At 38.9% G+C, this 26,938-nt stretch overlaps 1 protein-coding gene across 5 annotated transcripts in view; it reads left to right on the top strand.

Moving 5' to 3' along the window:
* PDE5A (phosphodiesterase 5A) overlaps positions 1-26,938 on the top strand; it is a 142,110-nt gene that overhangs the window by 37,917 nt on the left and 77,255 nt on the right. For all 5 annotated transcript variants that reach the window (XM_030313153.1, XM_030313157.1, XM_030313156.1 and 2 more), the window contains exons 4-7: positions 19,376-19,447; positions 21,089-21,178; positions 23,528-23,665; positions 25,686-25,753. In XM_030313153.1, the coding sequence (XP_030169013.1) occupies positions 19,376-19,447; positions 21,089-21,178; positions 23,528-23,665; positions 25,686-25,753 (368 nt within the window). The remainder of the gene's footprint in view (positions 1-19,375; positions 19,448-21,088; positions 21,179-23,527; positions 23,666-25,685; positions 25,754-26,938) is intronic.

A 26,938-nucleotide genomic window follows, 5' to 3' on the forward strand; every position in this document is an offset into this window, starting at 1 on the left:
GAGATTCAAATCTAGGCAATGTGTAAGTGAAGTAAGTCAGACAGAAAAAGGCAAATACCAGATGATTTCACTTACATGTGGAATCTAGAAAGCAAAATTAAACAAACAAATCAGAAATAGAATCATAAATACAGAGAACAAACTGGTTGTCACCAGAGGGGAGGAAGGTGAAACAGGGGATTAGGAGGTTACAAACCTCCAGTTTGAAAATAAAAAAGACATGGAGGTGAAAAGTATGGCTTAGGGAATATAGTCAGCAATATTGTAATAACTTTGTATGGTGGCAGATGGACTACACTTCTGTGGTCAGCATTTCATAATGTATGTAATTGTCGAATCACTATGCTGTGCACCTGAAACTAATATAATATTGTAAGTCAGCTATGTTGTTGACTGTTCAACAACAACACAAATAGACAATCTGGCTATAGAGTAATAACATGGGAAAGAGGGTTTCTTAAAATTCTGCTGTGAGAATGGGGCATACCTGGGTGGCTCAGTCAGTTAAGCATCCGTGTCTTAGTTTCCGCTCAGGTCAGGATCTCACGGTTCCATGGGTTTGAGCCCTGCGTCAGGCTCTGCACTGGCAGGGTGGAGCCTGCTTGGGATTTTCTCTCTCTCCCCCCCCGCCCTGTCCCTCCCCTACTCACTCTGTCTCTTTCAAAATGAATAAACTTAAAAAAAATAATTCTGCTGTAAGTGATGACTGCATCCACTTTCTTCCACTGCAGTGAAAGGGCTAAGAGAGGGGGATGGGAGGTACACTGGCATATTTTAGTGTCTCTCATGCAGAGGCAGGACTTGAGGGTGAAAACAAGGAGATCTGGCTGTATTCTGATGACTTTTAATGTCAAGTGTTTAAACCACTCTGCAGACAGACTCCAGGAGGAAATTTTCTCCAGGGATAAAAGAGTTACGGGAGCATGTTTCATATTAATCTGGGCCAGCGTGCTCCAGCAGAGGACCATGATGTGCACATGAAGCATAATGAGAAAAATTGCAGCAAACATATGAATTTTAAAGACTGCTGTCAGATTTCTTTCAGACGTACTGCAGGATTTTTTTGGACCTGGCACTTGGACCAGTTTTTATTTTTGTCGCTTGGCATTAGTCTTTTCTATGACCAGACAATTCTTTTATGTTTAGTAAAGAAGTGCAGGGGAAATTCAACTCTTTCTATCTCAGATGACCCATTTCTCAAATACTGCCCTCCCCTGAAGTATTGCTCGTTATGACATGGTAGAGATGAGTGTTCTTTTGTATTTATAGGCATTATGGAAGGCATTGTTGTGAAATAATGCAAGTTCTTTGAAAATTTCTTACTGATCTGAGCTGGAGATTATATCCAATATTGTCTTTCAGGCTGGTCTGAAATACCTGTTTTCTCTGTCGACTGTAGTTACTAAATAGAAATCTAATTTGGAATCACAGATTTTTTTTCCTCCTTTATTTTTATTTTAGCATACTGATTTTATTTTAACACACTTGATGACGTACTTACTATTCTTCGACGCAAATATAAGTTATGAGAAGATACATGGTAACTTTTTTCCAGTGTGATAAAGGAGCATTTTAGCTAACTATCTAAATTTATATCTTCTTTAAAAAAAAAACTGAAAATTAAAAAAAAAACCCTAATTTTTATGAATGTTTTTATGAGATAAATACTTTGATGAATCAAAGAAATTTCATGCCTGCAGAAATCACAAAATAAAGCATTAATGGAATCAGATGTGTAATTCCTGCTGCAAACGTAAAGTTTTCTAGAATTTAGGTTCTATGATCTTATCTGCTTATTTTATTTTTTTTATTTAAAATTTTTTTTTTAATCTTTATTTATTTTTGAGAGAGAGACAGCGTGTGAGCAGGGGAGGAGCAGAGATAGAGGGAGACACAGAATCTGAAGCAGGCTCCAGGCTCCGAGCTGTCAGCACAGAGCGCGACGTGGGGCTCGAACCCATGAACTGTGAGATCATGACCTGAGCCGAAGTCAGATGCTCAATCAGCTGAGCCACCCAGGCGCCCCCTTATCTGTTTATTTTAAAGTAATCTCATTTTTCTTCCTCTGAATTATCTTGTTTGGACAAATAACTGTTGAATCCCTAAAATATGCAGAGCACTGGTCTAGGCAGTGAGGATATTTAAACAATGAAGCAAGGAAGGTACTTGCTGGAAATTTTTTTCAATTTCAAGATGTAGATCTTGTACACTAGACGTTAACTATCAGTACGCGGTAACAAGACAGGTGTTAAATGAGTTCAGTATTCAACTCACCAGGTCAAAGGAACGACTGAATTTTGAGACCTAGAGAAATTAAAGAGGAAAGAAGTAAGCTGTGGTCTCCTGCAGCAGATTCCTGCTGTTTATATCACAGCCTTACGAGAGAAGCACATACAAGCTTTACATGAGAGGGTGGAGGCAGGGGAGACGCTTGCCAGCCATCTCGTGCTTAGAGTGCCGACTGGGTCTTAAATTTGACAAGTAAGCTCGGAACAGATAAACATTATGGCTTTACGCATAATCCTTCAATTCTAAGTCAGGCTAGATGAAAATACAGCCACAAAAAAAAAAGCAGAGTTTAATTGCAGACTGTCCGTTGATCTAGATCTATTTTAGTCTTAAAGAATTGGCTAGTTTTGTGGCCTTTTTAAAAAATGTATAAATTGTTTATTGCACTTGTTCCCCAGTGATACTCTTTCTCGTGGCCTTGTTTTTAGAAACAAAACAAAAGTACTCCACAAAGTTTCCGTTTGTTCTGGACTTGATGTCATGATGGTGATGATCTTTTCTCATTGCTTTTCCATATTGCCTTTTAAATAATAAGCAAGTGTATTTTACAGAGAAGATGGCAAACACTTTCCTAAAGAAAAAAAAAACACTTGTTAAGAGCAGCAGATGAAAAACACGGTGCTAATAGGTTAAATTCCTGAGGCTACACTGCTTATCCAGGAGAAGAAGAAAGGGTGAATGAAAGCTTGAGACTGATAGGCTGTCTTTCCCCAAATCTCATTTTTAATGCTCAGAAAATCTGGTTCAGACTGAAGGCTATGTTTTATTCAATATGAAGTTTATCTTCATTAGTACTTTCAGGATACCCATTCCAGCACTTGTTCAAATGCATTACATTTTAATCTAATAGATCATTTACAAATTTAATTTTGAGAAGTTTTACATAAGCCCTGAAATAATGACTAGTAGAGGTCTGGAACATGTTGCAGATAAGCATAAACAATTCCTTTGTATAATATCTAACCCAGAACTACATAATTAGGATTTTTAATTATTAAATAATTTTCAGTTTTTCATGTACTCTTAACAGATTAAGGTGGTCGTCAATAATATTGCTACTCTCCATAGATATATGTGCAGACATCTGTATTCATTTAGTAAAAGCTACGATTACGTAGGTAAAGTGCTTTTATAAATTGTTAAATACTCTATATTCTTTCTTATTATACCTCATCTAAAAATCTCTACTTATTTCACTTCTACCAGAGTGGAAGTGAATAATACAGGCTTAAGAAAAAATTTTTTTTAATATTTTTTAATATTTAAGAAGATTTAAAAAACAAAGAGCGAGAGATAAAGATCTTTAAAAATTTTTGAACCATATTTTTCTATTTGCATCAGTTCATGGTAGTGAAATAAAGTGAAAAGTAACCTGGATTTAGGATTCCAGATCTGTTTGATTATTACACATTATTTGATGGTCATAAGTACTGTATTCATGGTCTTTTTCAATGTAACAAATTGCCCTAAGCTGAGTGATTTTGAACAACACACATAGATTATGTCACAGTTTCTGTGGTTCAGGGATTGTGGAGCAGCTTAGCAGGCTGAGTGGTTCTGGCCCAGGTTCCCTGCAGGGGGCTGCACTCAGGATACAGGCAGAGGTGTTTGGCTCATGCTTGAGGATCCACTTCCCAGAGAGCTCACTCACATGCTTGCTTGTTCGCAGGAGGCCTCAGTTCCTCACCAAGTGGGGCTGTCCGTAAGTTGCTCAGTTTCCTCACCATGTAGCAGCGGGCGGGCAAGAAGGAATCTCCAGAGCACTGTCTGGCCGAGTCACCAGAGTTGTGCACCTTGGCTTCAAGGTATTCTCTTCTTTAGAAGCCCGGGCATCAAGTCCAGCCCAGACTCGAGGGGAGAGGAATTGTACTCCGCGTCTTGAAGAGAGGCGTATTAAAGAATTTGAGGAGATGGGATGGAAACCACCAGAAGTACTAGATCTGCTTTAAGGCTTTTTCTCTTTCCTTAAAAATGGCCAGCTGATAAAAGAGGAATTTTGTTTGTCAGTTAAAATTATTTCTCACCCTTTCACGTACTAAACAATGACACGAATCACCAGAAGCAACATAGGCTGGGTTTAAACAAAGGTGGAGAGTTGGTGTGTATGGCTCAGTTGGCATGGGGGAAAGAGAAAAGAGGGAGCAGAAAACTTAAAAAAAGGAAGACTGAGGAGAAACGAGGAAGATGTCTGCTTCTTCGGGCTGTGGCGAATGATTGAGGCATTAAGAGGCTTCTGAAATGTTATGTCACAAATGCTGGTCTATTTGAGATCACTGTTTGCATGTAATGTAAATGTAATGTTCTGCTTCATAATATCCACAGGAAGTGCTCACTGGAATATCCTCGTTATCTCTCTGCACCATTGTTTTCTGCATCCGTTGATGAATCAAAAGCAGAGGGAATGTGTCTAGTCCTTTGGCACATTGTTTGCTTGAGTACAAACTGGAAGGAGGGAAGGGCGCGGAGACAAGGCTGTGTAGGCAGGCAGAGGCAAGATCATGAAGAGCCATCCAATGCCCTGCAGAGGGGGTGCTGATTTTTTTTTTTTTTAAGGCGGGAAATATTTGCTATTACTTTAAGATCTGTATGGCCACAGCCTTAATGATGGACAGTTTCCTTGTTTAATATATAACCCAGAGCCACATAAGTTGACGCTTGATAGATCTTGATAAATAAATAATTTCCGTATTTGTTCATGTATGGATAAAGTTTTGTATCCAGAAGCAGGGAAGCTGGTAAGGAGGCTTTTGGAGTAATCCAAGCTAGAAGTGGACCCAGGCTGAGGCAGAGGAAGCAAGAAGTGGATTTGTTGCACTTCTGTTTGAGAGATAGAGGGATTGATAAAATGGAGGAATAAGCAGAAGAATCTATAATACATTTAGGTTTTTTAGATAGGATGTAACAGAGGAGAGTTGTGACAGTCCCTAAAGAAAAACATGTAACAGAAAGCATTGGTTTGTGGGGATCAAAACGATGAGCTCTCTTTTTTGGGATATGTTATTGTACTGTTGAATAGTTTCTTCTCTCTCCTTGAAACTCAAGACTGCCTCCCCACCCCACTTTCGGCTGATGGCATTGCTAAATATTTCAGTGAAAAAAAGCAATTAGAAGCATACTTCTATAAGAGAACTTATTCTGTCTCCCTTTCCCGCCCCTGCATCTGAGTCCACATACTCTGTTTTCCCTTTTTCTTCTAGGGACAAACTGTCTGTGAAATAGCAAGGGTCAGTCTCACACGTGTGCACCAGATCTCTCTCCATGTCACCCACTCAAGGACAAATCTTGGCAGTTTCCCCCTTCCCAGTGGCCCATGCCCGGAATCACCAGATTTTCCCTCTCTACAAAACTGGTTTGTCAGTATGCATATATGCTGTTATTTCCCCCATCTTAAAAGCAAAGCACCTACTGGACATCTCCTTTCAGAGACCACCTCATTCCTCTGATCAGTATCAGAGCAGGTCTTGGAAAGAGCTGCCCACAACCAGTTGCCATTTCCGTTTCCTCCCATTCTCTCCTGAACATACTCCATCCATGCCTTTGCCCGTCCCACTGTGTAAAAACCGTGCTTGGCAATGTCCTGTGACTTCCAGAGGGAGCCAGGGATCGTTACTCAGTCCTCACCTGGCTGTGCGTATCTGCAACATGTGACATGTGACTGGGTGACCAGTCATTCCTCCACAGATTGTTTTCACCTACTTTCTGGGACCTCAGAATCCCTAGTTTTCCTCCTGCCTCTGACTGCCTCTCTGCCCCCTTGGCTGGTGCCTGCTTATCACACTGGTGCTGCTCAGCTCAGCCCTGTACCCTAGTCTCTGCTCTAACTACATGCACTCCTACAGTGATTTTGTCTACTCTCATGGCTTTAAATACCATTTATATGCCAACCAAACAGATGCTGCAACTGTACTGTTTCTTCAGTTTAAATTCATATGTCCCAGTGCCTGGGTGGCTAAGGTGGTTAAGCGTCCCACTCTTGGTTTTTCGTTTGGCTCAGGTCAAGATCTCACGGTTCGTGACTTCAAGTACCTCATCAGGCTCTGCATTGACAGCGCAGAGCCTGCTTGAAATTCTGTCTCCCTTTCTCTCTGCCCCTTCCCCACTTACTCTGTCTCTCAAAATAAGTAAGTAAACTTAAAAAACAATGAAATAAAGTCTTCTGTTTAACTTCTTACTTCTCTGCTTCTGCATGTCTAACAGGCATCTTGAACTTAACATATTGAACACTGAACTCGTGATCCCCCTTCCCACCAAACCTGCTCCATGATCATCCCCACCACACTCAGCGACTTCTCTCATTCTGGCTAAATTCCTTGAAGCCATCTCTGCCCTCTTTCTTTCTCGCACAGTAGACATCTAACTCACCAGTAAACACTGTCGGTTTTCCCTTCCATCACTGTTCTCCACCTGCACCTCCGTCACCCTGGTTCAAGGCACTTGATATGCAAGCCCCTGAGCTACTACTGTAACTCCTTAACTAGCGTCCCCACCTCAAGCCTTTGAGTCCTTACACTCAATTCTGAACACAAACTTTATAAAACTTGTTCGAGCCCATTACTCCCCTCATCGAAACTATCTCATACCACCTTATCCCAGAAGAAAAGTTCCACATGCCCTGTCTCCTGATGCTCCTCTTCTCTCCTGTTATTCGACTTCCCATCCTCTCCAACACACTGGCAGTCTTGCTGTGTCTCAGTAATCAGGTAAGCTGCAGCCCCAGAGCCTTTGCACATACTGTTCCCTCTGTCTGGAAGTGTCTCCCCTAGTTGTCCTCATGGTTCACTCTCTCATCTCCTTTGGGCTTTTACTCAAATGACATCTCAGTGAGACTTTCCTTGTCCATCCTTATTGAATTTAAACCATTACTTCCATCCCTGTTCTGTTTTCTTCATAATACTTAAGCACTTAATCACTATCTGACACACTACATATTAACTTACTGGTGTGTTTCTGTTTCTCCTCACTAAACTGTACGCTCCACCAGAGCAGGCTTCACAGAGGAGGTGATGTTTAAACTGCGTTTGTGGTATGCAGTAATCTGGTTTACTTAAGAACTTCTTTTGCAGAAGTGTTTCTCTGCCAGCTTGATTCATGGTATCCAAAACAGATTGACAAGTTAAGGGATGGCAAGTAGAAATTTAATCAAGGCTACGTGTTAAATGGCATTATGGCTGGGAGCTTCATGCTGCCTCTTAAGAGCTCAGTAATAATACTTTTTGTTGATATTACCATCTCTATTTTAATTTTTTTTTTTATTTTTAAAAATTTACATCCAAGTTAGTTAGCATATAGTGCAACAATGATTTCAGGAGTAGATTCCCTAGTGCCCCTTACCCATTTAGCCCATCCCCCCTCCCACAACCCCTCCAGCAACCCTCAGTTTGTTCTCCATATTTATGAGTCTCTTCTGTTTTGTCCCCCTCCCTGTTTTTATATTCATTTTGTTTCCCTTCCCTTATGTTCATCTGTTTTGTCTCTTAAAGTCCTCATATGAGTGAAGTCATATGATTTTTGTCTTTCTCTGACTGACCAGTTTCACTTGCCTAATACCCTCCAGTTCCATCCACATAGTTGCAAATGGCAAGATTTCATTCTTTTTGATTGCCGAGTAATACTCCATTGTGTATGTATACCACATCCTCTTTATCCATCAATGGACATTTGGGCTCTTTCCATACTTTGGCTATTGTTGATAGTGCTGCTATAAACATGGGGGTGCATGTGTCCCTTCGAAACAGCACACCTGTATCCCTTGGATAAATGCCTAATAGTGCAATTGCTGGGTCGTAGGGTAGTTCTATTTTTAGTTTTTTGAGGAACCTCCATACTGTTTTCCAGAGTGGCTGCACCAGCTTACATTCCCACCAACAATGCAAAAGAGCTCCTCTTTCTCCGCATCCTCGCCAACATATGTTGTTGCCTGAGTTGTTAATGTTAGCCATTCTGACAGGTGTAAGGTAGTATCTCATTGTGGTTTTGATTTGTATTTCCCTGATGTACCATCTCCATTTTAGATGAGGAAAGATGGACTTGGTCAAATACAGGAAATTTCCCAATATTACGTGTCTTCTCTGTGGCAGAACTGGAATATAGACCCACCTCATCTTTATTCTAAGGCTGCATTTTTCTTACCATGAAGTAATTACCTTCTTTCATCTTTATTAATGGTTGTACCTGAAAAGCTACCACCCAGCTCTTTTCCTATTTTAGTTTTTGAAAATGCAAATTACAGACTGGGGTAATATAATAATAAAAGGCAGAGTTGCAAACAATGATTCCAAATACTGTTAACTTCTTTGTATATTATCTGGCACAGCTGTGTGGGGGAGGGCATGTCTTTTTTTTGCCAGCAGCACCTACAATTAGGAGTTTTGCTAGTGAGACAGATGTCTGCATATGAACTTTCATGTATGGTTACCTTCGCAGGCTCATCTTCCATGTGAAGGAAAAAACACCTAGAGATAAAATTATGTTTTGGCTATGGTGACATAACAGGCTATATTCTCTATATGAAGGATTTGTTGAATGTAAAAAAAAAAATAAAGATCATAAATATGCACATACATTCTTTTTGCCCTGGATCTGGATCTCTTAAGCTAAATGATATGGGTATCTAGCTTCTCATGGCCGGGAGCTGGTTAGCTGGACCGGTACAGGTGAGAGCAGGGATGTGAATACTCAGTTCAGCTTTAACAAAGGAGATGGTCTCACAAAATCTTTGATGCCAGCTCTAGTTTATAAATGAGATTCAGCCTGTTTTGTGTTTTGATGCATGAAACTTGCTTTTTTTTTTTTTTTGCCACTTTTGCTGTGTTACTTCTCTTCTGTTTGTGTTTAGTGCACACTATGGGCACACCACTTTACTGTATAATTATCAGGAAGGTTTATTAGTACAGCATCTTACCAGGCTGTAGAGACGTGGACCTCTTACAAGTGCAGGCAGTGGTGGAACAGACTTGACCCTGGTTTAACAGAGTCCAAATCCAACAACACCATCCAGAGGTAAGCCTGTGCTGTGCAGGCCAGCAGCTGGCAGGTTGCAGGACACCACCCTGAAAATAAATCTTAGTTATCAAATAGATCCCAGGCTCTGAAGGCATTTTTGGCAATATCATGTATAAGGGTGGGCACAAAGAGTGGTAGATTTATTCTGACACAAAGTACAGTTATATAATATACATCAAATATATAGTATTTTTTGTTATTTTGGACTTAGTCCCAATTAGGCAGAGAGAGAGAGGGAGAGAGAGTTTGAAAGAGAGAGCTCTGAATTTGTAGCAAAAATGATTTACTCTTGAGTGCTGGCTTCTGATCAGTGATTCCTTGAGCAAGTTTCTTCACCTCTCTGTGCCTTAGTTGACTCATCTGTAAAGTTTCAACATGAAGTACAAACACAGAGGGTGGTTTTAAAGGTCCTAGTGAGACAAGGAATGTGACAGTGCCCACCACTGAGCTCTTCACCTAGTGAAGGTTCAGAAAAATGTCCGTTTCCTCCCTTTATGAAGGGTGGCCAGGCCAGACAAATGGGGGAATGGAAAGTTAAATAACGGTAAACAATGAACATACCCTGCCATGGGAAAGGTGGCAGGCTCTTCTCTGCCATGTAACTTTCGTGTCTCTGGCAATTTTTAAAGGCATGTAAGGAGACTTTGCACAGTGGCCATGTGCTGCTCTGTCTCAGGATTGAGTCTCTGTATCCCAAGGGACAGAAAGGTCTAATAAGAAGGCAAAAGGTTCCTGTGGTTCTAGATTTAAGACTTTTACCTCGTTGCTTAAAAGCTAGTGAGGCAGAGAGTCTAGTATTTGGCAGGGGAGAGGGATTTTTTGTGTAAAGGGATGAGAATAAACACTAGGATCAAGAATTATGCCCAGCATCCCCTTGTCTGGAAGGAACCCAGTCTCGGGTTGGCACCACTCCCACTGGATGTTCCTAGGGCAGGACAGCTACTGACCCCCAGAGGCCGGATTTGTTCTGGCCCTATCTGGGGAGCATCCATCCTGCCTAATAACACAGAGCAAGTGGCCAGAACCTCTGTCTGCTTCACCATTACCAAGACAGCTGGGAACTCAGTTCAAGGACCATCACTTTCATATACCATCAGCAATTATAAATTTACTTTTAAGGGGCACCTGGGTGGCTCAGTCTGTTGGGCGTCTGACTCTTGATTTTGGCTCAGGTCATCCCAAGGTCATGGGATCAAACCTTGCTCAGGCTCCATGCTAGCATGAAGCCTGCTTAAGATTCTCTCTCTCTCTCTCTCTCTCTCTCTCTCTCTGCCCCTGTCCCCAGCTCATACTTTCTCTCTACAATTAAAAAAATTACTTTAAGACTTTTGAAAACTGAGTTAAGTTTTATATACAGTGAAGTACACAGATCTTAGTGTACAATTTGATGAGTTTGACAAATGTGTATACATCTGTGAAGCTAACACCCCAAGTAAGATATCTCACAAACTATGGACAACACTGTGCTGATTTCTGTTACCATAGATTAATTCTGTTTTTTCTTGAAGAATCTACTTATTTTTGAGAGTGTATTATATATCCCTGAAATACAGGACCTTTTTATGTTGCATAAGAGGTTCTTGGATATAAAGATATGACATAAGATTTATAATGGAAGTCAAAACAACTTTTGATTTGTCTGCCATTTTGGATCTTTGTTTCTTAAAGTTATAACTTTGAAATTGTTCTATTCCCTTTGGTGAAAATACACATTAACAAGATAAGCATATGTATGGGATTTGCAGACAGCAAATTTCCAAAATCCTTGGTCTTCACGATCCCTTTGAAGAATAGTACTTAAGAACCTGTATTTTATATTAGTGCAGGTTTTGCTTTCCCTTTGGGGGAGTAGTAGAAAGAACTAGGTTTGGGATCACACCTGCAGAGCATCTGGGTCTGCACATTCTTGGACTCCTATTTAACTTTTCCGAACATCAGCTACCTCTGTGATAAAATGGGAATAATTGTGTCTACCTGAAAGAGTTGTGGCAAAGGTTAAATGAATTAACAGATACAAAGTGCCTGTCATATAGCAGGCCCTTCCTTCTCCCTTTTATAAATAGCAGACTTTTTAGGATTATGAATTTTTTTGGCTGGGGATAGATTTATTAACTGTATTAGAGATATTGGCCATTAATCATGTATTTCTCATGTCAGTTATCCTAAGGGCATTGCTGTTTATATCTTGTAACTTTCTCAAAGTTTCTTTTCAACTTGGCTGCCTCTTCCTAGCCTCTCGGGCCGTGAGAATAAAGTAAAAGCGTCCACTTCTCCTGTATTCATACTTGTGTTATCTGCAACCTTGGAAGATCCGTAAACGTATTCTTGAGAGAAACAGTAGGTGTAGTGGTGCTTATACATATAAATGGATAACATGGATCACAAACAAATAAAGTCAGTCTTGCTAGTCATTTAAAAAAAATCAAACCTTGATTCTCAAATTTATTAATAAAAGCCAAACAACAACAGAACGGTCACAATTCGCAAAATTACACATAGGCAACACAGGAGAGCCAATAGATAATAAAAATTTTAAAGCTGTTCATTCTCTCTAGTAATCAGGAAGATGCAAATTAAAGCAACAGTGAAACACATTTGTATAGCTGTCAGATGGCCAAAAATTTAAAAGCCTGATAATACTAGGGGCTGGTTAGAATGTAAGGTTAACAAAAATTCTTAAGCATTGCTCATAAAGGTGTAACTTCTGTAATCCCTCTGAAGATTTCAACAAAGAAACTCTTATGTATGTGCACGAGCAGACCCATATAGAGGTGTTCACCATAGATGTTTTTTAGAATTCTAATAGCAAAAAATTGGAAACAACCCAAACATCCATCATTTGGGGGTTAGATGAATAAAATTTGGTATGGAATACAACCTTATATATAAAATGAATGAACTAGATCTATATATGAACTGATTGAAAAACAACATTGAATATAATAATAGGTTGCAAAATTATGCATTTCTTATTATTTTATTTGAGTAACCTTTTTGAAAGATGAAAGTACTAGGTCTTGTTATAGATTCATGTATTTCTTAGGAATGCAATGTTAGGGGTTGACTCTGAGAAGGAAAGATGGGAGAAAGAAGAATGGCCCTGGAAGGAGAAAGTCCAATTTAATTTTCTTAGATTAATTCAAAAAAGGAAACATCCTCAAATAGTAACACCTTGTAGTTCTTTATTAGTGATTCTCAAAGTGTCTTTTATCTTTGGACCAGGAGCATGTGGCATCACCTGAGAGCTTTGAGAAATACAGATTCTCGAGCCCCAACCCAGACCTGCTAATCTGAACCTGTAGAGTGGGGTCCAGCAAGCTGTGTTTAACAAGCCCCACACTGCCACTGTTCTAGGTGACAGAGATATAGATGTTTATTATCTTATTCTCTGTGATTTTCTGTATTTTTAAAATTAAGTGTTAAAACGAACAATCTTAAGCTTTTCTTTGCCACTCTCCCGAAGTCCTTCTAGGCCCTAAGTTCCAGCTCCATAACTAAAGGATTATTAACAGCATAAACTTCTTACTGCCACATCAGTTCTCAGATGTGGAGAGATCACTTAATATCAAGCAAAAGGCAGAGAAAGAAAATGGGCAGATATAATTAACTATTATTCGAATGTGAATTGTTGAGTAAGTACATCACCCTAACAAGTATTTGATCCCTCTGACACTTTCCCATTATCGTCAACAGCAAATCTCCATCAAGCGTTGAGTGCATTCGGGACAAAGCAAAGTACCGATGCTACAATAAGGCATAGATATAAATCATGTCCTTAGAAAACAATCTAGTTGGAGAGCCGGGATGAGAGGAGAGAAAACGAGGTTAAAAATGAGAATACCTCATTGTGAAATGTATGGCATACCCAGCTGCCACACAGAATTTCAGAAGGGTTTCAAGGGAAGCTTTCTGTAGACTCTGCCTCAGTAGAGAAAGGGGAAGGTAATATTTCAAGGAATGATGTGAACAAAGGTCATCATAGCGTTCTAATTCAAAGACCCATTTAAGTGATCTTGTTTGAAGCTGAGGGTGTGGAATCCATCATCAGTTTTCATCCTTTAGATGGATGGAACATTACAATGTTTTGAGTAAAAAGGTGATTTGTATGTGCAGAGCAGTGTCCCAAGAAGATAAATTTGGCATGAGTGTCAAAGGTCGACTAAAGGCAGAAAAACAATTAGCAATGATATGTCAGGGCTCTCAAAGAGAGTGAGGATTTAGATGGTGAAGCACAAGATACAGTATGGAGTGAGGGAAAGTGAAAAAGGAATGGAGAATGATTCTAATGGGATGTGTTAGTTTCTTATTGCCTCTGTAAAAAAAAAAAAACTACCAGAAATTTAGTGGCTTAAAACAACACACAAGTGTATTATCATACAGTTTTGGATGTCTGAGTCTAAAACAGGTCTCACTGGGCTAACATCAAGGTGTCAGAGTATTGTGTTCCTGTGTGGAGTCTCTAGGGGAAGAATCTGTTCTCTTGCCTTTTCCAGCTTCTACAAGCTGCTTACATCCCTTGGCCTGTGGCCCTTTCTTCTGTCTTCAAAACCTGCAGCCAAGCATCTTCAAATCTCTGACTCCAACTCTTCTGCCTCCTGCTTTCCCTCATAAGGATGCTTGTGATTACAGTTGGAGGACCCACCCAGATGAGTCAGGATAATCTCTCCATCTCTAGATCCTTAAGTTAATTGCATCTGCAAAGTTCCTGTTTGCCATTTAAGGTAACATAATCACAGGTTCTGGGGATTAGAAGGAGAACATCTTTGGGGGACATTATTTTGCCTACCACATGGACTATGGCCATAATTTGATGATTGTCTAGGATTTGGAAGAGAGGTGAGAAAGCCCGGATTGGTCATACCAATCTGTCACTTTCAGTTTGCTTACTTGTAAAACAGAAGGAGAAGGTGGTATATGGGTGAGATTCTCTTCCAAGCCTAATGCTCTAAGTAGAATGTCACCTCCATGAGGACATGGGTTTCTATCTGTCTTGTGCTCTGCTGGGTCTTCATTGCCCAGAACAATCACTGCTATATGAGAGACTCAGAGATTATTTTTTGATAAAAATATTTTTTGTTGGATGAATGACTGAGTCAAGTAAATTTTTGAAAAGAACACTGGGGAGACTTCTCCACTGGCTCCTGTATGTATTAAATTCGCATTTTCTTGGTGAAATAAGGTTTTGGCTCAGGATATACCTGGTCTAGGGGCCCTGTCATTATGATAGTGGCATTCCATGGATGGGAGAGAAGGACAGCTAAAAATTGTAGAGTCTGTTCCTTTCTTCCCTTGCATTTTTAGCTTCCATCCTGAGTGTCCCCTGGAATTGAGAATAAGGAAGTGTATTGAGATTGATGTATGGCCTCAGTAAGTGTCTGGGGCAGCTGCTAATTGAAGAAGAAATTGCTCACTGTGGCAATGATCAGTTGCCCCTGAATTGACCAGCTGTCACATTCCACACTGTTCACTCAGTGAGAGTCAAGTCTTGCCCTTTGCATTCCTAAAAGAACACTTGACCCTGTGAGGACATAATATCCATTTATGCTGTGTAAAGTGCCAGTAAAATAGAAAACAGAAGTTTCTTTGTGCTTCAAAAAAAAAAAAAAAAAATAGCATAGAGTACTGCCATTTGAGGATCCAGGTAGCCAGCAGGTAGGCAGAGTGATTGGGCTTTCTGATGTGGAAACTAATACTTTTAAGGGGCTTTGCCTCTCAGATATGAGGTCTGACACATACTTGCCATAAAGGCGATCATTCGAAACTGACATTTAAAAAGCCTATGGTTAGCCGTTACTTGGCTTGAAGACAATGAGCTAATTTGTTTAAAGGGGCAGTAGATGACCGAAGAAGGAAATCAACACAAGGAGGGCAGAAGGTGCTAGTTTTGCTTAGGATCCTTGAATTTCAGAGAATTAAACTCTTTTTGGTCTTTTACTGAATTATGTGATCTTAGACAAATGCTACGCTTTTTCTCCTATTTTTACCTGTTTTTTTTTTTTTTTTTTTTTTTTTTTTTTTTTTTAAATCAGTGCTGTTTTTAAAATGTCATCCATCTGGGGATGGAGGCACATGTATGTATTAGATATATGTTCTTGGTCTAATAACTCTTTGAAGAACATGCCTGTGTTTTTAATACCAGTTATATTTAATTAATTGTCTCTTAAATTAACCTCAATATCTGAATCTGTAAAATTATTAGTAAGAGAAGTAATTGGTTACCAGAAAGGTTGAAAAATTCATCATTGGAAATCCTTATTCCATGACATTGCCTAAAAGTAAATATCTTGTTTAATATTAGAGGGAAAAAAAATTGTGGGTCAGGGGAATTCAATATAGTAAAGATCTGGTGTTGAGGGAATACAAAGTAGGCTTTAAAGCCTATAAACAAGATTTCTGGTCTGTTGGCCAGACTGTACAGATGCAGAAGAATACCCCTCGACAATTCTGCAAACAAGTAGAAGATAAAATTTTACCAAAAACAAGTTTACAAATTACAGATGCGCTCAAGAAAGGGAAAACCCACAGGTGTCAGACACAGAGGGGAACCCAAGATAAGAAACGTGAGCATGGAGTCCTGGCCAGATGGGCTCACGAGGATCTGAGATTCAGGATAGTGACGAATGTCCAGGGGTAGCATCCGCAGGCTGTGGAATGCATACACTCTGCAGGAATAGCATGAAGGGGCAGGGAGGGGAAGCCTAGATGAGTGATGGTTTCATTCATGAAAATGGGCCTGGCAAACTCCACCAGCAGACAGGAGAAGCCTCAAGGAAGCTTGTCTCCTGCCTGCTGCTGTGAGAGAAAGAAGAGGCACCTGTGAACCATGAGAACATGAGCCTGTGCTCTACACAGGTATGGAGTTCACGTTCACACTCCCAAGGCAGTGCCAAGACAAACAGGAAGTCACTGGGCACAGATGCTTCATGACTCAGGGAAGGTGGGACTCCTGTGGAAAACAGCCCTTGCTAAAGATGAACTCTCAGGCAAAGAGATGAAGGACTTAGTATTTATAAGAGAAGGAGGAGGAGGAGGAATAGACATATTTGAAAAATGAATCTGATAGAAATTCCAGAATGGAAAATAGTTATTGAACCATGTGAACACTCTTGTGTTGGTTGAAAATTGTGAATAATGACTGATAGTATGGTTTCAAGGACACTGTTGTTTTAACTACCGAGAAAACTTTTCAGCCCATGGTTAGAAAAATGTTTATCATATAAACAGTTCTGAGTATCAAACGTGCGGATTGAAACTGAGGTTGAAATTGGCATACAAATTTTAATACAGGAAGAGCTGAAGGGATCATCTCCAAGTGCACCGAAGAAGCCTTGTTTGAAGTTCTCTTCTACTTAAATGAAGTTGCCGCAGGCACACTGGGAACAGGCCATGCTTTGATCCTGCTTCTCTGGTAGAGGTTGATGCTCACTCACCGACCCACTTCGAAAATATTTACCCCCTGCCCCTCCCAGCTCTCGCCTACCACCCCAGGTCAGTCTGCAGATCACTGACCAGGTTGAGGGTTATCTGTAGCCTGCAGCCTTGGACCATAATGAGCTCATTAGCCCACACCGGCTTTGTTCTCATTCTCAAGAGACTCTAGTGATCTAAACTGACCAATGTTATCATTTTTACTGGTCTTGATTTCAGAAAATACATTATGCCACTGATTTGCCTCTTTTAAGACTAGGAAATTAACTGTTCTCTCACTGTCAATTTATGGTGACATCATGATCGACTAAGATGTTAATACAGTTTGGTGACCATTTAATAAACAACTAGCTTTTTGTGTCTTTCTATTTTTGAATGAGTGGGAACTTTCTAGCTTGAGTACATTGCCTCACACAGCTCCACATGCATGTAGTGCATTACTGCATCCTTTTTTATACTGCGTAATCATCTGAGAAGGTTTGCCTAAGACTCTTTGTATCTGTTTGTAAACTTCCCTTCCTTAAAATGAAGATTTAAAATTTAAGTCTTTCTTTTATAAAGCCGTTTACTAAAGACAAATGAAAACTCAGATGTTATCATGTCTGAGAAACTGCCTCTTTACCCATATTATGTGCCCCCTTCTGTACTCATAGCAGTCTGTGGGCATCTGTATCATTGAACTGATCACACCGTCCTATGTGCCTTAAGTGTATGTTTGTGCATCACCCGATCTTGACCCAGAGCTCCTTCAGAGTAGTCTTTCTCCCCACTGTTGTCTCTCCTCAGTACAGAGTAGACACCTCAGTAGTTGAAATAACCAGGCTGTACTGATCGCACTGTGTATTAGACCCCAGTGACCCTCAAGTGGCTCCTGTCAGTTACACTCAGGTGAACATGCTAATCTGCAATCCAGACATTTTTGACCATAGACATAAGTTTTTGTGTGCATTTAGTCATTGAGATTGGAGCATCTGAACATCTGTTAGCCATTTTCAAGAGCTAAAGCGTACACACAAAAAAAGGGAGAGTTGAACTAAAGACAACAAAAAGGTACAGGACAATTGGAGAATTCTGCTTTTTTTTTTTTTTTTAAACATCCCTTTACTCTGTCATGGGTCATGGAGGAAGGGTGTTGAGAAGATCAGAAAACTACATCAAATAAAAATGCATTTCCCCTTCCTTGTTCTGCTCTCCTAGCCAAGAATTTTATATCGTTTTTTAGAGCTAAGGGACCAGAAGGAGCTGAGGAAAAAAGGGTGAGCCACACACACAAAACCAAGGGCTTTATTTTTCTAAAGTGTAACCATTTAGGGGATAATAGCTGTTCCACTGATATTAAATCACACAAGGAAGGAGAAAGTAGAATTCATAAGAGGAAGGAGGAAAAAAACAAAAGGTAAGTTTTGAAGGTCTTTAAAAAACTAAAGCAATTATTCAGACTGAATTTGGAACTAAACAGGTAAGTAAAATACACTTTCAAGCAGAAGGAAGAGAAGGTTCTTAAAGTGTTGCTACACCTTTTGTGGAAACTTAAGACATATTCCCAGAGTTTGAGCTCAGTCTTAAGATACAGTTTACCTTTGATTCATTGGAAGTAAGACTCAGCCTGTTAATTCCTGTGTTGGGTTTTCAAGAAAACCTCTTTTCCCAAAAATAAGCCTATTGGGGGTAAAACAATTTTTAAGGTCAGAAGTTTCAAAGGAAGTTGGACTACACCCCTACATTAGAAATTATTTTTCACCCTAATTGGCCACTGGATCCTGTATCATTTTTAGTAAAAGACCGTGTTTAACTAAACCATTTGAAATATTATATTTAAAGCTAATATAACATGTTCATTTTATCACACATTTAATTTGGATGTGACAGAAATTTACAGTTTATTTTTCATCCAAAAATCTTGAAAAATATTCACTTAAAATGTGATGGCCAACAATATTTCCCACAATGCAGAGTGAAGTCACAGAATCAAATATGGTGGGACCCAAAAAGCTGACAACATTCGAATTCTTATTAGACAAGACAGGGGCACCTGGGTAACTCTGTCGGTTAAGTGTCCAACTCTTAACTTCTGCTCAGGTTATGATCTCATTATCGTGGAATGGAGCCCCACATCGGCTCACTCACGCTGAGCATGGAGCCTGCTTGGGATTCTCTCTCCCTTTCTCTGTGCCACTCTCCCGGCTTGCATTCTCTCTCTTTCCCTCTCTCTCTCTCTCTCAAAATAGATAAATAAACATTTAAAATATATAAATTTTAAAAAAAAAGGATGTAGTAAATGATACAGAACTAGTTCAAAGCTGAGGGGTTTTGTTTTGGTTTCAAAGTTTGTTGCTATTTTAAAGCACACGTAGGGGCGCCTAGGTGGCTTGGTCGGTTAAGCGTTCTACTTGAGCTCAGATCATGATCTCACAGTCCGTGAGTTCGAGCCCCGCGTCGGGCTCTGTGCTGACAGCTCAGAGCCTGGAGCCTGTTTCAGATTCTGTGTCTCCCTTTCTCTCTGCCCCTCCCCTGTTCATGCTGTCTCTCTCTGTCTCAAAAATAAACGTTAAAAAAAAAAAAAGCACACGTAGAAATCCCTCCATAAACACATTTCGGTGAATTTATACCAGTAATTTCAGTCAGTGAAATTGCCACTTTTTTGTCCTTATACCAGGTTGTTGGTGTAGCCCAGGCCATCAACAAGAGATCGGGAAATGGTGGGACATTCACTGAAAAAGATGAAAAGGTACCAAAACTTATGTCTGCTGTGATGTCAGTGTAGGAAGATGTTTTCTGTTTTTAGTGTATATAGACTTAGCTATTGCTGAAATTGTTGATCACAAAAAAATCACGGTTTAAAATGATCTGAAATGTTCAAAAGTGTCTCTTTCCTACGGCTAACTACAGTGCTGACTTTGAGGTCCTAGGGGTAGTCAGTCCTCAGAAACCCCCAACTACCTCCTCACTGTGTCACCAAGTCCCCTGCCCTCCAAGGGCTGTGTGCATGTTGGGGCCATACAGAGGGTGACACGGTATTTTAACTATCTCATTTACCTTTCATCACTGCTATAAATAAATTCAACGCTGAGTAAAAACCCCTGAAGCTCCAAGTTCAGAACTCCAGGTCAGCTAAAAATTGGAATTGCCTCCTGGGGAAGCAAATTTCAGAATGTTTTATAAGCTTTGCACACAGACGGTGGGGCGCCAAGGTGTGAATTCAGGCTGGATGATGTGAATTTAGCTTCAGAAAGAGCGGCAGTCAGCATTATTTTATTACTCTTCCCATCCAACTCTGAAGGAATACATTCCATGCACCACATCGACATGCTTCCCGTTTAAGGACAGAAGCCCCTAAACCTGTTTATAACTTCATTCTGTCAGTAGGTTTTATTATTTCTCTTCCTGAATATGTAATTATATGTATATCGTGGAGCCTACTGAATTCTTCTTATTCAAGACTGTCGCTATTTATGTCCCTCCCCTGAAAATTAGTAGGAACGTTTGGAAGACATTCAAACAAGACAGAGTTATTTTTGTCTCCATGGTGTAGGCCGTACTGGCACTTATGTTGGTCCCCATGTTTTAATTTCTTCAGAACATAGCAAGTACCTTTTAAAATCAGTGTAATAGACATCTAGTCTCCTATTCTGTTAATGACACCTGAGAATATTTGGTGGGAAACATGGTTCTAGAATGGCTTTATATTTATATTTCATCATTTTCCCATTAAGGTAATCCCTTCTTGAAAGAGTTGCATTCGTAGGCTGGGCAAAATCTCTGGGCAAAATAAGTATAATTGTAAATAAAGTATGCCATGGACAGGCTTGTTTTAGTCAATAATTAATATAATTGTGAGCATACCACTATAAAATAGTGTACTGTGGATGACGATCCGTGTTAAAAAACATACTGAAGCTAATATTTTATACAACATATGGGACTGTTTCTGCCAGTATTCTCCCAATAAGTATGTTAGCTTTCATTAGCCCCAGTAATAAGTTACAGGCTATTTATATGGTCTCAGCACAGATCCAGCTCTTAATATCATTCAGAGACAACACCAAATTTTGCATAGGGTGAATTTCAGTTTCAAATGGCATAAAGAGATCTGTGTCCTACTCCCTCCCGTTTTCTCCTTGGTAATTTGTAACTAGTGTATGACTTTAGGAGATGGTGTTAATACTAGTCATCTACTTACTGTACCAGTTAGCTAACACTTGCTCTGCATCAGTTCCTAATTCTGTGCAGAATTAACATGGACCCTTTGGGCTTTCTAATATTTGTTTCAGCTATAAATACTTTGGGATGCCTTCTGTGTTTCAGACAATATAATAAGACAGTTTTGTAGACAGTTCTTAATTTGGCTGTTGTCTTCCCTGTTTTATAGGACTTTGCTGCCTATTTGGCATTTTGTGGTATTGTTCTTCATAATGCTCAACTCTATGAGACTTCACTGCTGGAGAACAAGAGAAATCAGGCAAGTCTGATTACTAAAGAGAGCGTATAGGAATTCTTTTTTTAAAAAATTGTTAAATTTTTATCCAGGCAAAATATGTGTATGATTAAAAATCCACTTAATATTTTAGCTGTATCTTCTAATAATTTTTTTCCATTTCCTGTATTCCATGCTCTGTTGCTTTATCACTGTTAGAAAATATTCATTAACTTAAAAGAGTTATTTTAATCAAAACTTATTTGATTTACATCACTCTGTACTTGCCATTATCCTGTTCCACTAGTATCATTACATCTGTTTTAAGTTACTGGATGGGTTGCATTCATAATGTTAGATACGGCTTTTAGTTCTTGCCCTATCAACTAGAGACATCATCTGTTGATTCTATGCTTTGTGAAATGAGGATCTTAGCATCCCTCATCTTTCCTTCCCACCTGCCATGACTTGCCTCTGCTTTTCTCATCAGACCTTTTTCTGTTGCCCACATTGATAACATATATGTTGTTCTACAACCATCGTTAACTTTTAGTAAGCTTTAGTTTAATTCTCAAGTTGTGATTTAAAATAAAGTGTTTATAAGTACTGTGACTATGTAAATATTCATATTACATTTGTTACACAACTTTCAGTTTTTCATGATGTTTCTGAATCCCATTCCTTTTTTTCCCCTTGAACTTTTCCCCTGAGTGTAGAGTAGCCCTCATGTTGTTAGTTTTCCCCCCATATTCCCCATTATTTAGGCATACTGTTGAGTTCTTTTCCTTGGAGATCTCAAAGTTGAGGTTTTCCACCATTTCTCTTCCAAGCTGCACTATATCTCCCCTGCCTGCTGTATAGGTGTCATCATAGAATTTTCCTTCACTGCTTTCTCAGAAGGGCTCCACTGGTTGTCCACTGGATCCCATAACTCCTTCTTTCTCAGTTTATGCCCTTGTTTTATTGCAACATATTCTCAATTAATTTCTTGAGAAAGAGTATTGATCAGGTAAGTTTTCTGAGTCCTTGCAAGTTCGAAAATGCCTATTGTATCATCCTACCAGTTTGGCTGGGTATAAAATTATAAACTGAAAAATCACTTTCTCAGAATTTAGGGGTGGTGCTTTTGTCTTCTAACTAGCGTCCCTGTTGTACTGATCCTTGGCTCTGTGTAGGTGTTTTGTTTTGTTTTGTTTTTTGTCTAAGCTTTTCATATCATTTCTCTATATCTTCTTTTTACAAGTTAATTTTATAATATGACTCTTTTTCATTTGTCATACTGGTACCTGGTCATCCCTTTCCATCTGGAGGCTTAAACCCTTCCTTTCTATGTAATTCTTTTTCATTACTTCTTTGATAATTCCTCTCTCCCACCCTATGTTTTCTCTTTTTAGATCTTGTGTTAATAAAGTATTGGATCTTCCATTGCCTTCGCCTACAGTATCTTCCTACCTGGTCTCCCTGCTCTGTTCTTGCCACCCATTAATCTAGTCCCCATTTTTACAAACACAGATACAAGCCTGTTACTTTCTTCCTGCAGTCCATCATAGTCCAAACTGCTTCCAAAGACATACAGGGCTTTTGAGATTCCTTCTCCACTTGAGTCTGCAATCTCATCTCCCCAACTCTCCTCCTCACACTCTATAGCTTCTCTTAAAACTTGATTAAGACTTACAGTGTATGCTACCCTCTCTCAATTTAGTTGCTTTTGACTGAAATAGTTCCCTTTCCCACTTCACCCAAATGATGCCTGCTTATCTCTCAGGGCTCAGCTAGCATAGCATCTCCTCAAATTTTCTTTGACACCCTTTCTTCCTCCTCTATACACAGATATTCTGTGAGATTAGAAGACATTCTATGGAATTCAAAGGAAATAGAAATTACCAGGAAAAAACACAAAAGGAGCTCTTCAAATTTTGTCTGTTTTGGACAGTATTAACTGTGCTATGTGAAAATGCTGATAATTGTTGATCTCAGAAGTTTGGAACAACAGCAATGACAGTGTGTTTTATGTATCAGATAGTATTCAAAATGCTTTAGAAATGTTCACTTATTTAGTGCTTACAATAACCCTATGATTTGATATTATTATTACTATTATCCCATTTTTAAGGAACTGGCCCTACATCACAAAGCTCACAGGGAGGGAAAGCAGGATTAAAAACTGATGACTCCGGTTTCAGAGTCTGTGATTGTAATCACTATACTAACTGTACTAACAATCACTATGGAAGCTCTGGTAGTAAATAGAGACTTACATATTTAATACTTGAATGCAAACTTGGTTGCAACTTGTTAGACTATAAATAAAGAACTTATAAATTGTATAAATCATTGTATTGCTTTAATAATTACAAACAATTACTAAATAATAAACTAAATTTTTTTGTCTAGGTGCTGCTTGACCTTGCTAGCTTAATTTTTGAAGAACAGCAATCATTAGAAGTAATTCTAAAGAAAATAGCTGCCACTATTATCTCTTTCATGCAGGTGCAGAAATGCACCATTTTCATAGTGGATGAAGATTGCTCCGTGAGTACAGAGTATGACTTCTTTATTTTTAGAAAGACAGAAACCTATGTTCCTTAAAGCACAGCTTTTAAACCTCATGTTAGCCTCACATCTCTCGCTAAAACCTAACTGTTTATTGTTTATGCAAAGCCAATCAGAGTATGAGCTGTTCTGGTTGAACAGGGGTAGAGGTGAGGTGAGAGGATGCCTTCCATGCACCATTTCAACTTTGTGTCCCTCCACTAAGTGGTTACCATGGGAATATCCGTGTGCTGCTTTTGTCAATGACTACACTACCTTGATGGAAAAATACATTGTCATTATGGTGTGCAGACCTTTTGTGGTCAGGAATAGTGGTGCCCTGGTTGCGATGAACAAGTAGACCCCCATTCTGAGTGGGTTGGGAATAAAATTTTCTTTTTATCAGAAATTGGCTAGAAACCAAAGGGCAGGCCCAATAGAGGCAATATTATTAAAGGTACTTGTTAGTCCTAAATCCTTTACCAGCAATGGAAAACCACTAAACTGTTCTAATTGGCATATTTCAATCCATTGATGTGTAATGTAAAGAAACAGATGTGTGTGGAAAGATGGAGTATTCTCACCGAGTGCTGGTTGCTTCTAGACAGGCCAGTTGAATTCATGGTTAGAATCAGAGCTCCTAGCCTAAAGCAGTTTTCCTCTGTGCAGTTTCTTTCCCTTTTTACCTATGAACCACTACTTCTGGGATATATCTTTTTATGTCATTTATTTTCTTTTTCCTTTAGACCCTGAGAATAGGCTCTTCATTTGTGGGTTAGGAAAGAGAGTGGGGGTCACCACTTGTGTAGTCTGCTGTAATCCATATATGATATCTGAATTGATGGGGTTTTTGGGAAGTAGAATAATAAAAGATATATAATATTTATATTAAAATTTCAAAAATTGTTTTAGATAGTAAGACTGTACTATATGACTCAACATTTTCTGAATCATTTTGTGGTGTATGGGTGTCTAAGTCTCATTAACTGGATATCAAATGAGAATTTACTGTGGTAAGGTAGTCAGTATTCTCTTAGATACTATTTCATAGTTTCAGTCGGTTACAAAGTCTTTAATACGGAGATGATTGCAAGTAGCTATCCTTTTAAAGTTCAGGTCAGAACTCATTAATGCAGTAAGTCAATTTACAATTTTTGCTCTGTGACCTGTTCTTTAGCATTTAATTTTTGAAAGTTATACGTAGAACACTGCTTTTTTAGACAACTTAAATATCACTTTAATTAACATTCAACTCATGTGCCTACCGGTTAACATCTGCCATGGCAGCAACTGACTTGGATCATTGGTGCTTTGCAGTATAGCTCAGCAATGTGAACATTAATGTATTTTGTTCACTTTTTAAACCAACTTAATTTGTTTAGTTTGGGAATCAAGTGGCTTGATGTCCATTTATACAATAACTTTTTGTTTAAAAAGATTTCAACATGAGCAAAAATCCAAATGTAGGGAAGAAAGGACTCAGTTCTTCTCTCCCCAAATTAAACTAATATCATTGTTTTATTTGTGTGTTTCCCTCCAATTCTTTATTCAGTTGCAAATGTAGCATGGGTATGAATATGTATTCTGTTTTTTAATGTAACTTCCAAAGTATTTCTCTGTGTTGCTAATCTTCACAATTATTTTAATGATCTCATAAAATATGTCTTTTAAAAAGATCTATCAACAGCAATCAATATATGCATAAAAGCCAAAACGTGGATTTTGAATAACTATGGAGAAAATTTGAAGCTACCATATTCATTAACACCTGGTAGAAAAACAAAAAACAAGTAGTACGCAAATGAGTGTTTTGCAAGTGAATATCAGAAGCTGGTAAGAACATGGGAAGGCAACTTGAGGCTGTCAGGAACGGAGTACTTGTGTCAGTTTAGTCTAACTTGAAAAATATCACAAGTATTGTCATCTTTCCTCAGTTGCACACACTTACATGTGTGTATTTAGATAGATTTCATTACATTGTCAAACTTATTTCTCAGTCCATGTTATCCTCTGTTTTCAGGATTCTTTTTCTAGTGTGTTTCACATGGAGTGTGAAGAATTAGAAAAATCATCAGATACTTTAACAAGGTAAGGTAACTTCTCCTCTGTCTTTATCAAAAGTCCAGCTGGCCCTTGAACAACATGATTGGAACTGTGTGGGTCCACTTATACATGGACTTTTTTCAATAAATACAGTACACTACTATAAATGTATTTTCTCTTCCTTATGATTTCCTTAGTAACATTTTCTTTTCTCTAGCTTATTTTATTGTAAGAATACGGTATAAAGGGGTGCCTGGGTGGCTTAGTTGGTTGAGCACCCCACTCTTGATTTTGGCTCAGGTCACGATTCCAGGGTTGTGGGATTGAGCCCTGCATCAGGCTCTACACTGAGTGTGGAGCCTGCTTGGGATCTCTCTCTCCCTCCCTCTCTCCCTGCCCTTCTCCCACTCATGCTCACATTCAAGAGAAATAAATAAACATAAAAAGGAATACAGTATATAATACATATAACATACAAAATGTGTGTTCATACAAAAGTTCATTAATCAATTGTATATGTTACGAGTGAGGCTTCTGGTCAAGAGTAGTTATTAAGTTTTGGGGGAGTCCAAAGTTATATGTGAAGTTTTTATTATGTGGAGTATTGGCACTCCTAACCCCCCATCGTTTAAGGGCTAACTGTATATATAATACTGGCTAAATAGTTATTTTGTGACCTGTTTAAGACATAGAAGCTGTGGGATGCTTTCCCCCACCCCACCAACCAATAATTTTATTCCTGAAAATACGCTTTGATGACAAAGTTCCAGTGTTTTTTTCCCCCTACAGTTGACCTATAGGAGAATTCCCGATATAGTGAATGGTGTCAAAATTAGTATAGACCTATGTACAATATTTTTGTGGACTGACTCATTTAAGGCCCACAAGTTTATATTGCAGTTATATTTTTCATTGAATATTGGACACTCACTGGAAATTTTATAGGCTTCTGAACAAACTTCTCTTCAAGTGTGCTGTGATTTGTAACCAGCCACAGGGATTTAACTAGTAACAGAAGGAAGCCTATGATCTCTGTCACACCAATACATATACCCAAAGGCTAGAATCAAACCAGATCTCTATTGCAGCTCATGTGTTTGTCATATTTTCTGTAATTTAAAAATTTGTATTAATTTTTTGTTGTGGTTAATTATCAGTTGGATAATAGAAAATATTTATAAGATTGAGGTTAGAGATATCATTGCCCCAATTTTATTTGTGCTTTTTGAA

The sequence above is a fragment of the Lynx canadensis genome, chromosome B1 (assembly GCF_007474595.2).
Source record: "Lynx canadensis isolate LIC74 chromosome B1, mLynCan4.pri.v2, whole genome shotgun sequence".
Classification (NCBI taxonomy): domain Eukaryota; kingdom Metazoa; phylum Chordata; class Mammalia; order Carnivora; family Felidae; genus Lynx; species Lynx canadensis.